The 19295-nt window shown below is 48.3% G+C and overlaps 1 protein-coding gene across 1 annotated transcript; it reads left to right on the top strand.

Annotated features, from left to right (window-relative positions):
• The first annotated feature begins 9878 nt into the window (after positions 1 to 9878).
• Positions 9879 to 11000, top strand: Ins (insulin). Its single transcript, XM_055614699.1, has 3 exons — positions 9879 to 9966; positions 10085 to 10285; positions 10801 to 11000. Exons 2-3 carry the CDS (start codon positions 10099 to 10101, stop codon positions 10944 to 10946), a joined length of 333 nt encoding a protein of 110 aa, XP_055470674.1. The 5' UTR covers positions 9879 to 9966; positions 10085 to 10098; the 3' UTR covers positions 10947 to 11000.
• The last annotated feature ends 8295 nt before the right edge of the window (positions 11001 to 19295 follow it).

Here is a 19295-nt window from a genome sequence, read left to right as displayed (position 1 = left end):
CCAGGGAGAACATGGGAAACACCTTAGGTCACATTGAGACCCTGAGGACTATCTTAAGATCCAATGAGAACATGGGTAAAGATTTTCAACCTAGTGAGAACATGGAGAAGGCCTTAAATAAGGCCTTAGGCCCCAGAAAGTACCTATAGAAGGTTTTAGGCACCAATGAATACCCAAGGAAGACCTAAGGCCTAAATGAGACTTTGGAGAAGGCTTTAGATACCAGTGATAACCTAGAGAAGGCCTTAAGCACCAGTGAGAACTTGTAGAAAGTTTTACTCCACAGTGAGAACTTTGGAGGAACTCAAACAGTAGAGCCTGTAGAGGGTTTTAAGCACCAATAAATACCTAGGGAAGAACCAAGGCCTAAATGAGACTTTCAAGAAGGCCTTAGATCCCATGAGAACTTTAGGAAAGGCTTAAGCCCCAGTAAGAACCCGTAGAAGAGTTTTTGGCACAGTGGGACCATGGAGAATGTCTTCAGACCCAGTGATAACCTGCCAAAAGCTTTAAAGACCCTATGGAACCTAGGAAAAACCTTTCGACCCCAGTGAGATAGTAATGCCTTTATCTCCAGTGAGAACATTGGAAAAGGCTTAAAGCCACGTGACAAACTAGGAAGACCTTGGGTCTCAGTGAGAACCTCCAGAAGGCCTTAGATACCAATGAGAAACAAGAAGACCCTCTTCCCCAGCGACAACCTGGGAGGGTCTTAGGCCCCACTGATAACCTGGGGAAAGCCTTAGGCCCCAGTGAGAAACTGGGGAAAGATTTAAGACCCAGTGAGAACATGAAAAATGGCTTTGTTATTTTTAAACACAAAATCTCAATTATTTGATTTTTACCAATAAAGAATCAGGAGCCAGATGCTGGAGTGATAAACCTACCAGCTCAGTGAGGTAGAAAAAGCACCCAGCTGACCTTCATACTCAGCCAGCATTCCAGAAGGAAAAGGCCTTTCTACTCAGCTCATGTCCCAGAAGGAAAAAGCCAAAAGCCCTGAACCCCTTCTTTTCCACACTGTCTTAAATATCCTTCAACCCAATGTCTCTGCTTTCTGTTAATCTCTGTCAGCTGGTTTCTTGCTCCACCTCTGACCTAGGGTTAACTTTATTTAATCCTTGTACAGAAAGCTCTTGGATTAAAAGTGTATGCTAGGGCTGAACCACACCACAACCACCTGTTTACAATAAATAGAAAGTTCTTGGATTAAAGGTATGGGCTAGGTTTGAGCCTCTCCACAACTTAAAACGGGTTTTTACAGTTGACAATCTCGGGATTCATGCTGGGATCAAATATTCTGAAACAGAGCTTAGACCCCCTTGAGACCCTGAGGAATTTGTTAAGTTACATGAACCTGTAGAAAGTTTTAGGCCACAGAAAGAACATAGGCAGGGTCTGCAGACCCAGTGAAAACCTGTTGAAGGCTTATAGACCTTATGAGAACATGGGAATATTTTTAGGTTCCACTGAGACACTTGGTAATGCCTTTTTCTCCAGTGAGAATCTATTCAATCATTTAAAACTCCGTGCCTTAAGCCCCAGTGAGAACCTGTAGAAGATTTTGGGCCACAATGAGAAAATGGGAAATTCTTCAAATGTACGGAAAACCTGTTGAAGTCCTTCTAGATCTTGTGATAACTTGGGGAGATTTTTAGGCCACCCCGAGACTCTGAGTAATGCCTCAGGCACCAGAAGAAGTTGGATAGGTCTTTTAAAACATAGTGAGAGCATGGGGAAGGCCTTAGACCCCAGTTATAACCTGGGAAGGCCTTAAGCCTCAGTGAGAACCTGTAGATTTTTAGGTCACAGTGATAATGTGTGTGAAAGGTTTTATAGAACCTATGGGAACTTGGGAAAAACTTAGACCTCAGTGAGATCATGGGTAATACTTTAGCCTTCGTTAAGAGCCCGGGCTAAGCATTGGGAGCCATTTAGTACATGGGGAGGAACTTAACCCCAATGACAAGCTGGCAAGTTCTTCGGCCCTAATATAACCTGTCTCGGATACCAGCAAGAATCTGAAAAATCTTCAGGCCCCAGTAACAATCTGAGGAGGCCTTAGCCCAAGTGAGAATCTGAAAAACTTTAAAACCCAATGACAATATGAGAAAGATGTTGGGCACCACTGAGACCCTGAGGAATGCCTTCAGCTCCTGTGAGAATCTGCAGAATGTTTTAGGCCACAATGAGAACCTGGAGAAGGCCTTATGCCTCACTGAAACTTTGAGGAAGGCCTTAGATTGTAGTGAGAACCTGGAGAAGACCTTAAGTACTACTGAGAATGTGTAGAAAAATTTACTCCACAGTGAAAACTTGAGGAAGGAATTCAGACCCAGAGAAAACTTTTCAAAGGACTTATAGAACCTATGAGATGTAGGAAAAAGTTTTTGGCGCTGGTGAGACCCAGGATAATACCTGAGGCTCCAGTGAGAATGTGGGCAAGGCCTTAAGACCCAGTGAGAATCTGGGAAGGCCTTAGGTGCCAGTGATAACATGCAGAAGGCTTTAAACATTGGTGAGGATTTAGGAAAGACCTTAGCCCCATTGAGACCCTGAAGAATGATTTAGGCCCCAGTGAGAACCTTGGCAATGCTTTAAGACCCAGTGAAAACATGGAGAAGGTCTTAGACCCCAGTGAGAGCCTCTAGTAAGTTTAAAGCTCCAGTAAGAACCTGGAAAAGGCTTAAGTTCCAGTGAGAACATACAGAAGGTTTTATGATCCAGTGACAATGTAGGGCAGTTTTAAGGCCTCAGTGATACTTTGAAGAAAGCCTTAGATCCAATGAGAATATAGAGAAGGCCTTAATCCCCAGTGACAATCTGTAGAAGGTTTTAGACCACAGGGAAAATACATGGGAGGTCTTCAGACCCAGTAAAAACTTTTTGAGGCCTTATATGTCCTGGAAAATTTTTTGGACCCATTGAGATCCTTAGGCCATAAGCTCTAATTAGAATCTGAGCAAGAGTTTAAGACATATTAAGAAAATGGGGAAGGCCTTAAGCCCCAGTGACAACCTTGGAATTCCTTAGGCCCCAGTGAGAACCTTTATAAGATTTTAGGCCCTAGTGAGAACGTAGAGAAGGCTTTATTCCTTAATGAGAGTTGACAGAGGTGTTAGATTGCAATGAGAACCTGGGGAAGGCCTAGGGAGTCAATGAGACTTTGGAGAAAGCCTTAGATCCCAGTAAGACTCTGGAAAGAGGTCTTAAGCCTCAGTGAAAACCTGTAAAATGTTTTAGGCCACAGTGAGAGCATGGAGGAGGCAGTCAGACAGACATAATGAAAATATGTTGAAGGCCTAATAGCACCTGTAAGAACTTGAGAAAAATTTAGGCCCCAGAGAGACCCTGGGTAATACCTTAGGCTCCTGTGTGAACCTGAGCAAGGCTTTAAGACCCATTGAGAACATGGAGAAAGACTTGGGCAACATTGACAATCTGGGAAGGCCTCTGGCCCCAGTGATATCCTGCAGAGGTCCTACACAACAGTGATAATCTGGGAAGGCCTCAGCTCCTAGTGATAACCTGGAAAAGCTTTAAGACCAAGTAAGACCATGGGAAGGGCATGAGGTCCCACTGAGATCCTGAGAAATACCTTAGACTCCAATGAGAACCGAGGCAAAGATTTAAGACCCAATGTGAACATGGGCAAAGCCTTAGATCCCGGTTATAACCTGGGAAGGCCTTGAGCCCCAGTGAGAATCTGTAGAAAGTTTTAGACTACAGAGAATACCTGGGGAAGGCCTAAGGCCTAAGTGAGACTTTGGGAAAGGCCTTAGATACCTGTGAGATCCTGGAGAAGGTCTTAAGCCCCCATGAGACCCTGTAGAGAACATGGGCAAGGTGTTCGAACCCAGTGTATCTTAGTCAGTGTTCTGTTGCTGTGAAGAGACACCATGACCATGCCAATTCTTATAAAACAAAGCATTTAATGGGGTTGCTGAAGTTTCAGAGACTTAACCCATTGTAGTCACAGTGGGGAGCATGGTGGCACACAGACAGACATGGTGCTTGAGAGTTCTCTTAGGAAGGAAGAGAGAGCCACTGAGCCTGGCTTGGGCTTTTGGAAAATCTCAAAGCCCACCCTCAGTTATGCATCCTCCAACAGTACACATCTTCACACTTACACTAACAAGGCCACAGCCCCTAATCCTTTCAAATGATGCTACTTCATGCTGACTAACCATTCAAATATACGAGCCTATGGGGCCATTCTCACTCAAACCACCATACAGTGGAAACCTGTTAAATGCTGTAAAGACCTTGTAAGAACTAGGGAAATTTTTTAGGCCCAGTGAGACCTCATGTAAAGCCTTATTTACTAGTGAAAACATGGGCAAGGCTTTACAAATCAGTAAGAATATGGGGAAGATCGTAGAAACTAGTGACAACTTGAAAAATTCTAGGCCTCATGAGACTTTAGGGAAGGCCTTAGAACCCAGTAGGAACCTTAGGCCAGTGAGACTTTGGGGAAGGCCTTAGACCCCAGTGGGAACCTAGAGAAGGCCTTAGGCCTCAATGAGAACCTGTAGAAACTTTTAGGACAAAGTAGGAACATTTGGAAGGCCTAGAAACCCAATGAAAATAATCAAAGACCTGTGAAATTTTGGGAGAATTTTTTAGACATCAGTGAGACCCTGGTTATGCTTTAGGCCAATTGAGAGCCTGGGTAATGCCTTTGGCTCCAGTGAGAACCTGAGCAAGGCTTTAAGACCCAGTGAGAACGTGGAAAAGGATTATACCCCAGTGACAACCTGGAAAGATCTTAGCCCCACTGAGAACCTGGGAAGCTTTAAGACCCAGTAAGAACATAGGAAAGACCTCATACCCCATTGAGACCCTGATGAGTACTTAAGATCCAGTGAGAATCTGAAAAGAGCCTTAGGCCCTAGTGATAACCCAGGAAATTCTTAGGGCCCTGGAGAAAGCCTTTGACCCCAGAAAGTACCAGAAGGACTTCAGTTCCAGTGAGAATATGGGGAAGACCTTAGGTCTAGAGAGAAGCCTTAGGACCCACTGAAGATGTGGTGGATGTGTTAGGACCCAGTGAGAATGTAGTATAGCCGTTAGGCCATAGTGAAAACCTGGGTCAGCCTTAGATCCCAATAAGTACCAGCCAAAAGCCCTAGGTCCTGGTCAGAACCTGAGAAGGCCTTAGGACCCAGTGAGAATATGGTGAAGACCTTAAGTGCAATAATTCCTGGCATAAGATCTTAGTCTTCTGCGATACCATTGATAATTCCTTGGTATCCGTGAGATCCTGGAGAAATTCTTAGCCCCATTGTAAACCTTGGAGAGTTGGAGGCCCCTGTTAGACCTAAAGAAAGCCTGGGTCCCAGACAACCACTAAGAAGACTTTAAATCACAGAAAGGCCCTAAGAAAATCCTTTTACCTCAGTGAGACCCTGGTAAAGTCCTTGGGCCTATAAAGACCCTAGAGATACCTCATGCATCAGAGAGACCCTGGAAAAGTGCTTATGTTCCAGAAAGACGCTGGTGCATGTCATAGGTCCCTGAGAGACTATAGAAAGAGTTTGAGTCCAGTGAGACCCTGGAAAGTCCTTATACTTTAAGAAGCCCTGGGAATCTCTTTAAGCTCAAATCAGACTGCAAATAAGCCCTTTAGGTTCAAATGAGATCCTAGGGAAATTACAAGACAATCCCGAAGATAGCTTCAGACCACTGAAGACCTGGAATACACTGAGAATCTGAGGAAGACCTCAGAACCCAACCAGGCCCTGGAGAAGGCCTCAGGGCAATGATAACCTGGGGAAAGTCTTCAAACTCAGTAAAACAAAACAAAACAACAACAACAAAAAAAAAAACTAGTGAAAGCCTTAGGACCCAGTGAGAACCTGGAGAAAGATTTAATAAGACCCAGTGAGAACCTGGGAAGGGGTGAAGAGTCAGAGAAGTCATCTGGATACAGCTTCAGACCAGAGAGAAGCTGCAAAAAGTCTTAGGCCCCAATGAAACTTGGGAAGGCCTTGAGCCCTAGTGCAAATCTGGGAAGGTCTTAGGCCCCGATGAGACCCTAGAAAAGACCTTAAGCCCCAGTAAGAACATGAGAAAAGCCTGTTATCCCAGTAAATAGCAGGAGAAGGTCTTGGGTTCCAGTCAGAACCTGAGAACACCTTGGGCCCCAGTGAGAATATGAGAAAGGCCTTAGGTGCAATGATACCTGGTGTAAGACCTTAGTTCTCTGTAATAGTTTAGATAAGTCCGGGGTCTCTGTGAGATCCTGGAGAAGTTCCCAGCCCCCATTATGACTCTTGTAGGATTGTAGGCTACTGGGAGAACTTGGCTAAGGCCTGTGCCCCAGTGAGACACTGGGGAAACTTTTGGAATTAGTAAGACCCTGCTAGAATACTGGGCTCTATTCAACCCTTGGTGGATAACCTTTGGCCACAGTGAAACTTGGAGGACATCCTTTGGCTACAGTAAAGCTCTAAGAAAAGCCGTTGGCTTCAGTAAAGTCCTGGGGAAAATCTTAGGCCCCAGTGAAACCTTGCTAAGGCCTGGATCCAGTGAGTCTCTGTGGAAGGCATTAGGTTCTTTTGAGGCTGTATAGAAGTCCTTAGGCTCCCATTCTGTCACTGGAAAGGTCTTAGGCCCTGGTAAGGCCATCTGTACATTTTAGGCCTAAGTGAGACATCTGGATTTAACAAGATGATTCAGCTTGTAACAGTGTCTGCTACTAGGCCTGATGACCTATGCTTGCTCCTAGGACTCATTTTGTGGAAAGAGAGACTCATGGCCTATGGATTGTCATTTGACTTTCACATTAGGAAGCAGTAATGATTAATTAATTAAAATAAAGATATAAACAAAGAGCTGAGACTTCAGGCAAGCTTGTGAGCTTCTTGAGAGTCCATGGGGACCTTAGGCTGTGTTGTCTAGTGAGACGCCGATGAAGGCTTCTAGCCCACAGATGCTCTAGAGAAAGCCTTTTTCCCTAATGACACACTTGTGTAGTATTTGAATACTGCTGACATCTCAACTGTGACCTTAGAAAAGGTTGTAAGGCTTCTTAGACCATGAGCCGGGGATGAGAGCAACCTTAGGACAATGTAGAAGGGCCTCAAACTTCAGAAATTCCTAGCAAATCCCAGAGCCCACTGAGACCTGGAAAGAAAAGCCTGGAACCATGTTGCATCTTGAGCAAGGTCATCAATCCCATATGATCCTAAGGAAGACTGGCCTTTCCTGAGACCCTAGGGAAGTCCTTAACCCTGTTGAGGTACCAAGGCTTTAGCTCCTTTAGGGCCCTGGGAAAGTCTTTGGCTCACAAGATGCTAGTGAGAGTTTGGAGAGAGCCATGAACCTTACTGTGTGCCTGGAGAAGGCATTGGCTTCATTAAGAATCTGGGACCCTGGGGCAGAGAGCAAGACCCTCCAAAAACCTGGGGAACACAGGAGACTGTGCTGAGACACTTCTGGAAGCAGTATAGTGCCCTGAGATCCCTGGGGGTTTTCTGTTTCTTTGAGACCTTAGGAGAAACTGCGAACCCTACTGCAACCATAGGAGAGATCTTGGGAACCACTGAGCCCCTGACATGATGGCGTGAGTGTGAGGCTTCCCCACAGACTCATGTGTTTGAACACTTGGTTCCTACCATGTGGTGCTGTTCTGGGAGATTATGAAACCTTTTACACATGGGGCCTAATTGATACATATAGGGCCATGAGAGAGAGCATGAGGATTGTAGGCCAGACCTGCTTCTGGTCTGACTCTGCTTCCTGGCCAATGCCTCTGAAAGTTCCTGCTGCCATAGACAGACCAGCTCCAGACACCTTGACTTTCATTCCATGATGGACCATAAGCTGAAATAAACCTCTCCTTTCCAAAGTTGCTTCTTTGGAGGGATTCATTCACAGGGCTATCAAAGTAACTAATGCAGGGGGAAGAGTTAGGTCTTGGGAAGTCAGTGAGGCCTGCTGAGGCCTTATGGAAGGCCATAAGCTCCCTTGGGGCCCTTGGGAATGCCATGACTTTGGATGAGAGCCAGGAGACAGTGTGAGCCCCACTGAGTTCCCAAGCAGGCCAGGCTTTGTTAACATCTGGAGAAAACTTAAGTTTCTTTCATGCCCTAGGGAAGGCTGTAAGAATTTGAAATAGTGATATGGCATGACCATGATGCTTCTTGGAACCTTGAGGAAAGGCTGTGAGTTTTAAAAGTGCCCGGGGAAGGTCTCAACCTCACTGAGAAACTGGAGCTGTCTCTGGGTGCCACTGCCCTTAAGGGTACTCTGAAATCTCACAGAGACTCTGAAGAAGATATTTGTTCTGCTAGACCCTTGGGAAGGCCCAGACTCACACTGATCAGGGGCATCAGGGGGATCAGGGGGCACTTGCTAAGCCATGTGGAGCCCCAAGGAAGGCCTTAAGACACAGGAAAACCCTGAAATAGGCTGTGAGCCCTGCTGCAACCTTGGGGTGAGGTAAGCCCATTGCAGTATTGGCGTCTCCATGAACTCCTTTGAGACACAAGCCATGTGTGGTTTCCCTGGACAGGCTTGAGCCCCCACAATGGTCCTGTAGAGTGCTTAAAGCCCTGTGGGGATGCTTCAGGTTGCCCCTGTGTGTCACTGAGACCCAAGAAAGAGCTTAAACATCACAGAAAAAGCATAAAGAAGACCCCAAGCCTTTTTAGGGTCCCAAGGAGAGCCAGAAGTGACAGTGTATAGCCGAGTTCCAGGACTTGGGAGGCTGGGGAAAGAAGTCTGTGAGGTTAAGACCAGCCCAGCTACACTACAGGACCCCTTCTCAAAAGAAAAAAAAACAAACTCCTAGGAAGGTTGGAGCTCCAGTGAGACCTTCAGCAAGGCCCTCTGTTCTCTCTATGATCCTGAGGACACTCCTCCCTACTTCCCTGGTCTTTTCACCCCGATCTTGCCCCAGCTCTTTACCTGTGTTCCTCTTGAGGTGATCAGATATCTTCTGCTACAGTGGGTCCACTGTAGTGTCCCAGGTACCCAGAGTTGGATGGCCACAGCACTTTCTAGGGGACAGGGAGCAAGAGAGCATGGAGCAAGGTGCCCACAGTTCAAGTCTATTGACTGCAAAACGCGCACAGGGTAGAGTTCTAGCTCATGCAACTACACCAAGGGTTTTGTTTGTTTGTTTGTTTGTTTGTTTTTGTTTGTTTGTTTGCTGGTTGGCTAGGGAACAGGGCAGTACCAATTCAGGGAAGAAGGGATCAAGAAATCCCCAACAACTCCAAGTGGAGGCTGAGAAGGGTTTCATAGCTGGGGTAGAGCCCTCAGTAAGAGACGGAGGCAGCCGACTCTGAGCTCTGAGATATGTACCTCTGTGGGGACTTGCTGGCCTTCATGTGCTTTTCACGGGTACTGTGGGAGGATGTGCCACAGGGCTTCAACCTGGCTGACCCCTGAGTGGGCTATGGGTTTGTGGAAGGAGAGGTGGTGGAGAAGGGACCAGCAATGCCTCTCGGGTTCAGTTCCACTTTCTTACTACCTCTGCGGGTGAGCTGGGGTCTCAGCCCAGCTAAGGACCCAGCTACCAATACAAACTGTGAAATAGTCCAAGGACAGAGATAACTAGGTCCCCAGCAGTTCCAGCTCCCTGGGGAATGATGTGGAAATTGCTCAGCCAAGGCCAGAGAAGGCCTCACTCTCTCTGGGACAATGCCCCCTGCTGAGAACTGGCTCATCAGGCCATTCAAGCCCCTTGTTAGGACACTAATTACCCTAGTGCTAAGTAGAGGTGCTGACGTCCAAGAAGAGCTTTCTGCAGACCCAGCATGGGGAAAGTGTTCCGGAAACTGCAGCTTCAGCCCCTCTAGCCATCTGCTGACCCACCCCCTGGAGCCCTTAATGGGCCAAACAGCAGAGTCCAGGGGGACAAAGAGGAGGTGTTTTGGACTATAAAGCTAGTGAGGACCCAGTGACCCTCAGCCCTACGTGACCAGCTACAATCAATCAGAGACCATCAGCAAGCGGGTATGTACTCTCCTCCCTGGGCCTGGTTTCCTAGCCAAGACTCCAGGGACTTGAGGAAGGATGTGGGCTCCTGTCTTTCATGGACATTTTGCCAGCCTCAACTTGGCCTGTCTTCCAGGTTACCGTTCCATCATGGCCCTGTGGATGCGCCTCCTGCCCCTGCTGGCCTTCCTCATCCTCTGGGAGCCCAGCCCTGCCCACGCTTTTGTCAACCAGCACCTTTGTGGTTCCCACCTAGTGGAGGCTCTCTACCTGGTGTGTGGGGAACGTGGCTTCTTCTACACACCCAAGTTCCGCCGTGGCGTGGACGACCCACAAAGTGAGCTCTGCCCTTGAATTCTGTCCCCAGTGCTAACCACCCTGCTTTTCTTCGCCCTCGGGACCTCATAGGTTGTGTCCTGGGTGCGGAGGGTCTCAGGGTAACCAGGGAGGGGAGGCAAGTTTCCATAGGAAGCTGGACATACATAAACATGGCATCTGCTGGGAAGGAGTGATAAATCCTGCCTTAAGGCTTCTAGGTGGTGGGAACTTGGGACATATGGCTGGGCCCCAGGATGGGCGCCTATTTGTAACCCTCACCCTACATAAAGCACTGTACTGACTGAGGGATGGTGGAAGGATATGTAGGCTTTGGAGCCCCATATGCCCATGCCCAGGGATGTGTCCCACATACATGCAGTCCCTGCCAACTGTGTTGATTTAGCAGGGCATAAGGTGAGAGAAAGCCTGGGGTAGGCAAGGGGTTGCTTAGCTACTCCTGACTGGATTGTCCTGTGTGTCTTTGCTTCCATGCTGCCGATGCTCTGGCCTGCTCTGACACTGCCTCCTTGGTAGTGCCACAACTGGAGCTGGGTGGCAGCCCAGGAGCAGGGGATCTTCAGGCCTTGGCCCTGGAGGTGGCCCGGCAGAAGCGCGGCATTGTGGAACAGTGCTGCACGGGTATCTGCTCCCTCTACCAGCTGGAGAACTACTGCAACTAGGATCCACCACCACCCCGCCCACCCTCTGCAATGAATAAAACCTTTGAAGGAGCACTACAAGGTGTGTGCGTGTGTGTGCGTGTGTCGGACATTGAGTGAGGCTGGCTGGGGTGGCCACAGCTTAGTCCACCTTCCTAACCAGGATGGCTCCTAAAGAGTCCCAAGACTAACTCTTTGGTGCTCTCTGCACCCCCAGCTTTCTCCTGGCTCTCTTGGGCAAGCACACTAGACCACTAGACCAAACCTGGAACATAGTTGCTTTCCTAAGGTAGCCAATACCTTCAGGAGGCCCATTGCCCCCATCCTGAGTTATCTGCGAGGACCATGACCACCACTCCTGCTGTTTCTAGATGGGTAGAGAAGAGTTAGGGTCCTTAGAAGACACGGGTAATGGTAGCTAGAAGCTGATGCTTCATTGCTCCACATATAAAGGACCAGAATATTCCAACATCAGCTCCCACCTAGCCTTCCTGAGTTCTGTTTCCAAAGCTATTTTAAAAGGAGTCTCTGAAGGGATAGAAACTGGGCTTGGGAAGTTGATCTGGAAGGCCCTGGAGGCCATTGTCACAGTGCTTATCGCAGCTCTGGGAGGACAGAGGACAGCCCCTCTCACTGTCCGAGTGACCATTAGACACTGGACAGGACTGGCATCCCACATGGGTGGAAGGATGTGGCAAAGGACTCCTCTAGGCACTGCTTAGGAGCCTCAGAAGCCCACTTCTCAGGAGGGGCCAGGCAATGTGGGACATGTCAGAGCCAGATAATGCAAGGCCCAGGACTGTGGCCTCTTGTCGCTTCTCACCCCTCCTAGCTAGGCAGGGTCTCTTACCAAATTCCTTGAACCTGGCTACTTGGCAATCCCCTAGAAATATTCTCAGTCATAAGGAAAAGCCACATAACAACTAGGTCTTTGGGAATCCTAACATAGACTGCCTCTCTTCCATACACACCGAACACAGATTGGGTGCTACCTGTCTGGTAGATGAAAGCCTAGGAGGGTGGAAGGTGATTCTGGTCATCCCAAGGTTGACCTGCCTGCCACTCAAGCCAAACCAATCTATGTCATCCTGAAAGCTCCACCCAGACCCAGGGAGACAGGCTTCTGAACCCAGACACAGGCCTTCTTGCTGGTACTTGGTGGTTAGGAAGCCCCCAGAACCCTGGAGTACTCTTTTCCAGTCACCTCCTCTCTGTGACAATACCACACCCCTAACCTAGAGAAATGTCACAGGCCCCTAACAAGCCCTGCCTCTGAAAAAGGGGGCCAGAACTGAGTAGGAGGATGGATAGATGGACACTGGGCCTAGAATAGGAGAGAGGAAGCTGGGATCTTTCTTTGGGAATACCCCAGCAATCAGTCAGCATGGCCTAAGGTGGGGTCCCCTGCTGGAGTGAAGGTATGTGAGCCTCTGCGGAACAAGGGCAGAAGCAAGGATTATAAAGTAGGCGGGATGGGGTCTGTTGAGTCTCAAGAAAGCCATTGGCTGTGGCTGCCTGGGCCTTAGGTGGGTGAGCAGATGGGGCACCCCATCATTCAAGTACCACAAACTATCTGGAGGGCATATAAGTGAGGGTTGAAGGGAACAAGAATATTTGGGTCCTTGGGCCTTGTGGGGCAAGCAAAGCTTTGCAACACATGCAGTGGACTCATGCTATGAGTTCTGGGAGTTCAGAATTATGGTCCAGAAATCAGGATTAGGGTCCATGGTTTCACTCCTGGAGTCTTTGATCCAGGTCTCAAGGGCAGGGCAGGTTGCCCCTGGACTCTTAACCTGTCCAGATCGGGGTGCATCCCCACTGCCTTCCTGGGGCCTCCTGCAACTCTAGTTTAGGGCTCTCCTTCCTAACTCGTCTCACTTGGTCTTCTCTACTTGCCTTGAGGAGAGGAGCCAGAGTACTAGAGACGGGAATGTGCTGCCTCTCAGTCCCTGCAGGAGTGGACAAGAAGCAGCCTCCCAAAGGAAACTAGCGACCAGGGAACAGAGGTCAAATGAGACTCAGTCTTTGCTTGGCACTACCCTGAGTTCTAACCCTGGACACCATAGCTGAGGACTTCAGATGCTTCCTTAAGCCCCCAGGTCACCCCATGTAGGGGGCTCAGGCACTCCTTCTGGCCTTTCTGAGGCTCTTCTGGGTACACGATAGCCCTGCAGCACAGACGCTCCTTCCTGTCCTTGGAACCAGGGCTCCCCTTGTTCATGGAGCCTGCAGTGATAATCATGTTTATCTGGCTATTGTCTGTCACTTTGGTGTTGGAACCGGGGTTATGTCTTACAGGGACCTGGTCTGTAACAACTCCCAACACTGCTGGGGCCCCTCATCACCTCTGCCTAACATCTTGAGGGCCAGGGTATTACTAAAGATAGCCAGTACACTTGTGTTGGACTCTTGCCTGGTCTGATGAGGCGGTTCAGCTCCATATATGTGAGCTGGAGAAACTCATACTAATACTACACACAGGGAGACTGAGGCCTGGAGCAATGGCAGCCACTTTTCTGCTATGCACTAACAGTGCAGGTCCCCAGGCACCTGGAATGGTTTTTCAATGTAGCTGCCTCCAGGTTGGCTCCCCCAGGTTGCACTGGCTCCTGGCAAAGACAAACTGGCATCTCAATCTAGCTCCAGGGACAGTATTTGCCTTCTCATATTATCAATGAATGCTTCCTATACTCATGTTTTCTGGGCCTGAACAGGCCCTGAGTGACATGAGAGGTGGGGTCAAGGATGCTGAGGTCCATTTTTGCCCTCTGAGGTCCTTAAGCCCAGCAAGGTTCTGAACCAAGGAGTAAGAAGCACTCAAGAACCAGGTAGCTTCTAAGTCAACCTGCCCAGAAAAGTTGGCACTAGGCAGCACCAAACACTGGCTGGCCTAGATGTGAATGGAAGAGATCCCTGAGGAGCCTTCCCACTAACTCAGATTCGGCGTCCTTCGGTGTAGGTCACTGTTTTGGCTTAGACATTTGTGAAATCTGGACAATGTAGCCAGAAATGGTTAGTCAGAGAAGTGTCCAGCAGAGGGCGCCAAAGCCTCGCTTTTGAGTCTCGCCAAATCTGAAGAGCCGAAGGGCCTATCATCACAGTTCATTCTAGGGCTTGCATAGTGTCTCCCTTGCTACTCTGCACTCACAGGGACAAACGGACTTCCCAAAAGGCTGTCTGCCCTGAACTCTGGAGGGTGTGATGTCTGGTAAGGAGAGAAGGTGTTTTATCATGTTGGATGTGCCCCTTTGGGGTTTAGGCTCTCTAGACATCCATGGGGGTGGGGGGAGGTGAAGGGAAAATGTCCAGGTGTCTGCACTATTCCTAGAATGGCTCAGGTTATAGTCAGCTACTGCCTGCCTAGAATTACAGCTGCCTAGAGGAGCGTGTAGGAGCTATCCATGCAATGCCCCCACACTGTGGCTAAGTAAACAGGCCAGGGGAGCAGACTGTCTGTTTCTATCTGGGACCTTTGTGGTCCCGAGAGCCCTGGTGGAAACAGAGACTGGGGTCCAGAGGAGCCAGTGGTCCCTCACTCTGCTTGGAGTTTTCTTAGGTTTACAGGCTGGAAGGCCAAACCTTGGTTTTCACATGAAGTGGGGGCTACAGGGACCCCAGGGTGCAGGATGCCTCATGCTGAGTCCATCTGGGACAGGGTCAGCCCTTTCCCATGTCTACCTTCCGCCCAGTGCTGAGAGGAACGGAAGGTCAATTTTGAAAAGAATGCTGGGGGTGGCGTGGCCAGGGGTCTGAGAGCTGAAGGGCGGCCTGGATACAGAGTCACCCCTCTCCCCCACCCCACCCCCCTACCCCCGCCACTATTGTTTCTGGCCTGGCCACAGAACAGCAAGGCAGATTCCTTCGAAAGTGAAGCTGTGAAGGTGGCCCTGTGTGGTCCAGTCACAGTGTGCTGGCGCCAAGTTACCCAGTGGCTTCGAGCCAGCTCCCCTTAGAGTCACTGGCTCACTTCCTGGCCCCCAAGTAGCCTGCCTTCCAGGGTAGCCTGTCGCACCACCACCACCACCACCTTACCAAGACCTCATCCAGGACCCTTCTGCTGCATGTATTCAGAACCCTGTCCCTGCTCTGCATATCCCTGAGGTTGACCCTTGAACCTGGGCCTGTGCTGCGCAATAGGGTTAACAACAAGTCTCTCTCTCCAGGTAGGGCCTAAGCCAGGGCTCCTCAGATTTAAGAGCTGCCATGGTGGTGCTTCATCTATACCCTCAAAGTGACTAGATCCAGTTATCAGACCCCTGTGCTAAGACCACCAACTCTGGTTGTGTGAGCCAGCCAAGTCTCAAAGGCCATGTGTGGTTCCTCTCTGTGGACTAATGATGACTTCTTTACCAGACATGCCTGTACTTTACCAATGGCAGAAGTAGGTCTTAAAGCTGCCAAACCTGGAGGTGTACAGGCCCTCATGTTTCCATGAGGCTTCGTCCCCTGCAGTCCTGCAAATCCTACTTTAGAATCCTACTGCTGACAATGACCCACATTCCACTAGGACCTCCTTCTGGCTCTCCCGGCCCATCTGTGTTTGTAGACAACAGAGTGGAGGCCTTCAGCCCTGCCAGCTTGTGGCTGTTCATGCTGAGGCCCTGGCACTCCCCTTCTGCTCATCAAAGGCCACCTTTGCTTAGAACTGAGCCCGGCTCCAGCTGGGTCTCCAGTCTCCTGTCCATCCCTAAGACCCACCGTGACCTGGACCACTGAGGGCCTGGAAGACTCCTTCTGGTGTCTCTGGGCTCAGGTCCTTAGCATGGATAAGCAACACCTGGTGACCCAGCAGCAGTGAGAATGGGCCTAGGCACCAGAGGTAAACTGAGGGACCCAAATCTGTGCTCTGGCAATTACTGCCTGATCTTCCATAGGTCTGACTTCTGAGGATGAAGAACAGCTTCAGCTGGCAGGGATAGGAAACTGGTAAAAGGAGAAGGTGCCCTCACCTGGACCCAGACGTTGAAAAGGAGATAGAAGGGGCTGGTTAAGTGGCAGAAAAGCTGGCAGAGAACTGTCGAAGGAAGGATAGCCGTATCTCAGCTCTAGCTGCACGGTCAGACCTTAAAAGCAAGATGGAAATGAGGGATGGGGAGGCTTCCTGAAGCAGTGTCCATGTAATGCAGTCTGTACCCTTGAGGCAGGTCCACTATGGCCTCCCATAATCCCCATCCAGGCACTGCTATGAGCCATGATTGGACTTGTGCTGAGCATTTCCCTAAGGCCTGGTATATAGGCTGGCCATGGCATAAACAAGGGGTGGCTATAGGCGTAAATTGTATAAAAGGTGTGTGTTGTGTGTGTGAGAAGTAAGAGGTCCTTACTTCTCCTTTCATCCTCAGTCCATTTGGGACATGGGGGCTGAGGCATGAGAGCTAATGAGTCAGGCTAGTGGAGGCTTATGTCTTGTATCTGAGAGTCTCTGGCTTTCATCTCCTGGACGAGAGCACTGGCTCTCATGTGGGTTTTTGGAGAAGAGAAAACTGGTACACTTTCTGCATCACGCTCCCAGTATAGCCATGGTTATATGGAAGGCATCATATTCCAAGACACAGGAAGGTTATCCCAGGGATGGAGGATGGAGGCCTGCACTTATCTTAGAGTGGATCGGGGAGAAATGGTTTAGTCAATAGTAGGCTCTTGGAAGAGACCAGCAGTGCCATGCTGCAGATGACGGTTCCTCTGGTTCTGAGGTTCACTCTGTATGTAGGGACAAGAAGGTCTTTGCAGCTCTTTGAAGCTCTAGCTCAGCACTCAAGGAAGCCCTAGACAGTATTCCAAAATCTGGGGTAAAGTTTTGGTTGGACAGGCAGAGGAACTTTCATATGTAGGTGTCCCACAACCAGAGGTTCTGGACTATCTCAAACGCATTCACACATGGTTACAGAAACAACCTGTGTGGTCAGAAGAGAAAATGGAGGCTCGGGGTAGACTGATTGCCCAAAGCAATGACCAGAATAGGTATTTGAACCTAGGTAGTCACCAGGCCGTTGTACCCACTCTATTCCTGTGTGATGCCCAGTGGGTAGAAGTATATAGAATGGACCCCTCATACCCAAACATGAGGCTTCCTGGGTTTTCATCTGTGGAATAATAGCTTATGAGGAGGTGGCCTCAGCCCTGCCAGTGAGACAAGGGGAGAAAATCAATGTGCAGGGGTTAGGGACAAGTTATGTAGGGATAGGATGAGAGTGGTTTTTTCTAAGCCATGGATTGAATCAAAGCTTCATGATTGAAAAATTCTCTACCACTGAACTACATTCCTAATCCTAACACCTTCCCTCATCCCTCATTCCCAAGGGTTGGTAAAGCACCCTGTAGCTAGTTATGAATGTGGGGAAAGATGTGCTTTCTGAAGAGTCAGTGCAGTTTCTAAAATGACCACCAGATGTCGAGCTTGAGCCAGGTTTGCAAATTCCTTTTTCAGGCGCAGGTAGGTGAAGCTGCCAATGGAAATTAAGAACAAAAAAAACATTTTTTTAAAATTGCTGATCATTTATTTAATAATGAGATTAGTATTCCAAATACATTATTTAAAAAAAACAATTCAACAATTAAAAAAATTAAGAACAAAATTTAATCCACCGTTCCTCCCAGGAACTCCACCTCTTAGCTAGGATCCTGGGAGAGTCCATCATAAATTTGTTTTGATTTAACTATGTCATAGTTTTCTTAGAACTAGATGGATAGCTCAAGCAGTTTGGGGTTTATGTGGTTTGAGGGGACCCCAAGTCTTTAGACAGGAAAAATTCAAAGAAAAGAATGACTGATAAGGTAGAGGCAAAAACAAACAAACAAACAAACAAACAAGCAGACAAACAAAAACCCCGCAGTCCAGGTACAAGGTTACAGAACTCACTTGTACCTGATGCTACAGAAAGTCTCCTCTTTGTAGGGGGAAGAGTTACAGCTTTACCTCTCACCAGTTCCATTCCCTGAACACCCCCAAATTCCTGTAGTAAGAACTTTAGATTGTGCATTGTAATTACATGTATAGCCACCAGATGTCATCACGAGGTCACTTTAGCAGCTGAGCAAGGAAAATTGGATGCCGGGGCTTTCTAGAGGTACTTCAACTCTGTTTTCCATAAATGAGAGTCCAGCCAGACCCCCTGAATTAGATGACTCTCTTCTCCTCAAGCCTCAAATGAGTGCATATTTTTTTTTATGTGCTGTGCCTTTGTGGCTACACCTCAATATTTGTTCTGTTTTTGTTTGTCTGTCTGTTTGTTTGTTTGTTTGTTTGTTTTTTAATGATCCCTTCCTCCTGTGTCCCCTAGACTGTGTCCCTCAACCGTGGCACATCCATGAAATGTAATTCTGAAGGGTCGTGCCCCTCAAATCCTAACTCACTGATGTCTGCCCTCATTCCTGCCTCAGTGGCACCACAGTTTAGTTGCTCCTTTATGGGTACTCTGCCTGCATTCTTCCCTTCCTTAAAAATTCCATGTTTTAAGACCCCCATGGAATAAAAATAGCCCTCGGCCTGTTTAGAGGTGAGAATTCAGGGGGACAGAGCTTGGAGTAAAGTTCTGCTTCCCCGACTGTGACCTGTGGAATGTAGCCACTTTCCCCTTATAGCTCCTTAGGTTTCTAGCTGCTCAGAGGGTTCCTTCTCTGGTGAAACTGCCATGGCATCTCTTCATGGATTTGGATTAAGCCTTTACCTTTCCCGTGCTAACCTTTGACTTAGTAAATCCAAGCCAAATAATCTCAGAAGGTCCTAGTAGTAGCTCCTGGCACTGCCCAGGCATATTACAGTGGACAACAGAGGGCAGCACTTGTCATATACGTCTAGCCCTGGGCCCCAAAGTGGAGCTAGAATCTTCACACACACACACAAAAAGATCGCCTCATTCTGATAAGTGTGAGATTCCCTCTGCTATGTATCATAGATGTGATTTGGGATCACCCACAAGTATAGTGAGAAATCCCACTTGCCCTTTTTCCCATGAAATAGGATATCTGTATCGTGCTGAGTCGCCTCCATCAGATATGAATTGCCCTAAAGTTTGGTTATCTTTGCTTAGAGAAAGTCTCATTCTCCCCAAACATGCCTATCTCTACCACTAAGTAAAGGAGTGCAGGTGGAACCTGGACAGCAAATGGACAGGGTATAATTAAGTCTTGGCCTGGGCTGATAAGATGAGTAAGATAAAAAGATTAGCTGGAATGCAAAGGTGCAAAGGTACGGACTAGTGGGTTTCTATGGAGTGCACTTTTTTATTTTTTTGAGCCTTTGCTCTATGCCATGCTCTACCAAAAACCCAGGGACAAAGGTTTCAAAGTATGAAATGAAAGTTCAGACAATACTTATATCTGACCCTTATGTCAGCTGCTGTCAGCTTTGAGTCTGTGCCTTAAATGAAG

The sequence above is a fragment of the Psammomys obesus genome, unplaced genomic scaffold (assembly GCF_907164565.1).
Source record: "Psammomys obesus unplaced genomic scaffold, mPsaObe1.curated_primary_1811, whole genome shotgun sequence".
NCBI lineage: Eukaryota > Metazoa > Chordata > Mammalia > Rodentia > Muridae > Psammomys > Psammomys obesus.
Note: the sequence above shows the minus strand (reverse complement) of the source record. Positions and strands in the feature narration are given on the sequence as shown.

Excerpts from the sequence above, each read along its gene's own strand:
- Ins (XM_055614699.1), top strand. The coding sequence starts at position 10,099 with ATGGCCCTGTGGATGCGCCTCCTGCCCCTGCTGGCCTTCCTCATCCTC. Across the intron at positions 10,286-10,800 it reads TGGCGTGGACGACCCACAAA|TGCCACAACTGGAGCTGGGT; the intron begins GTGAGCTCTGCC and ends CCTCCTTGGTAG.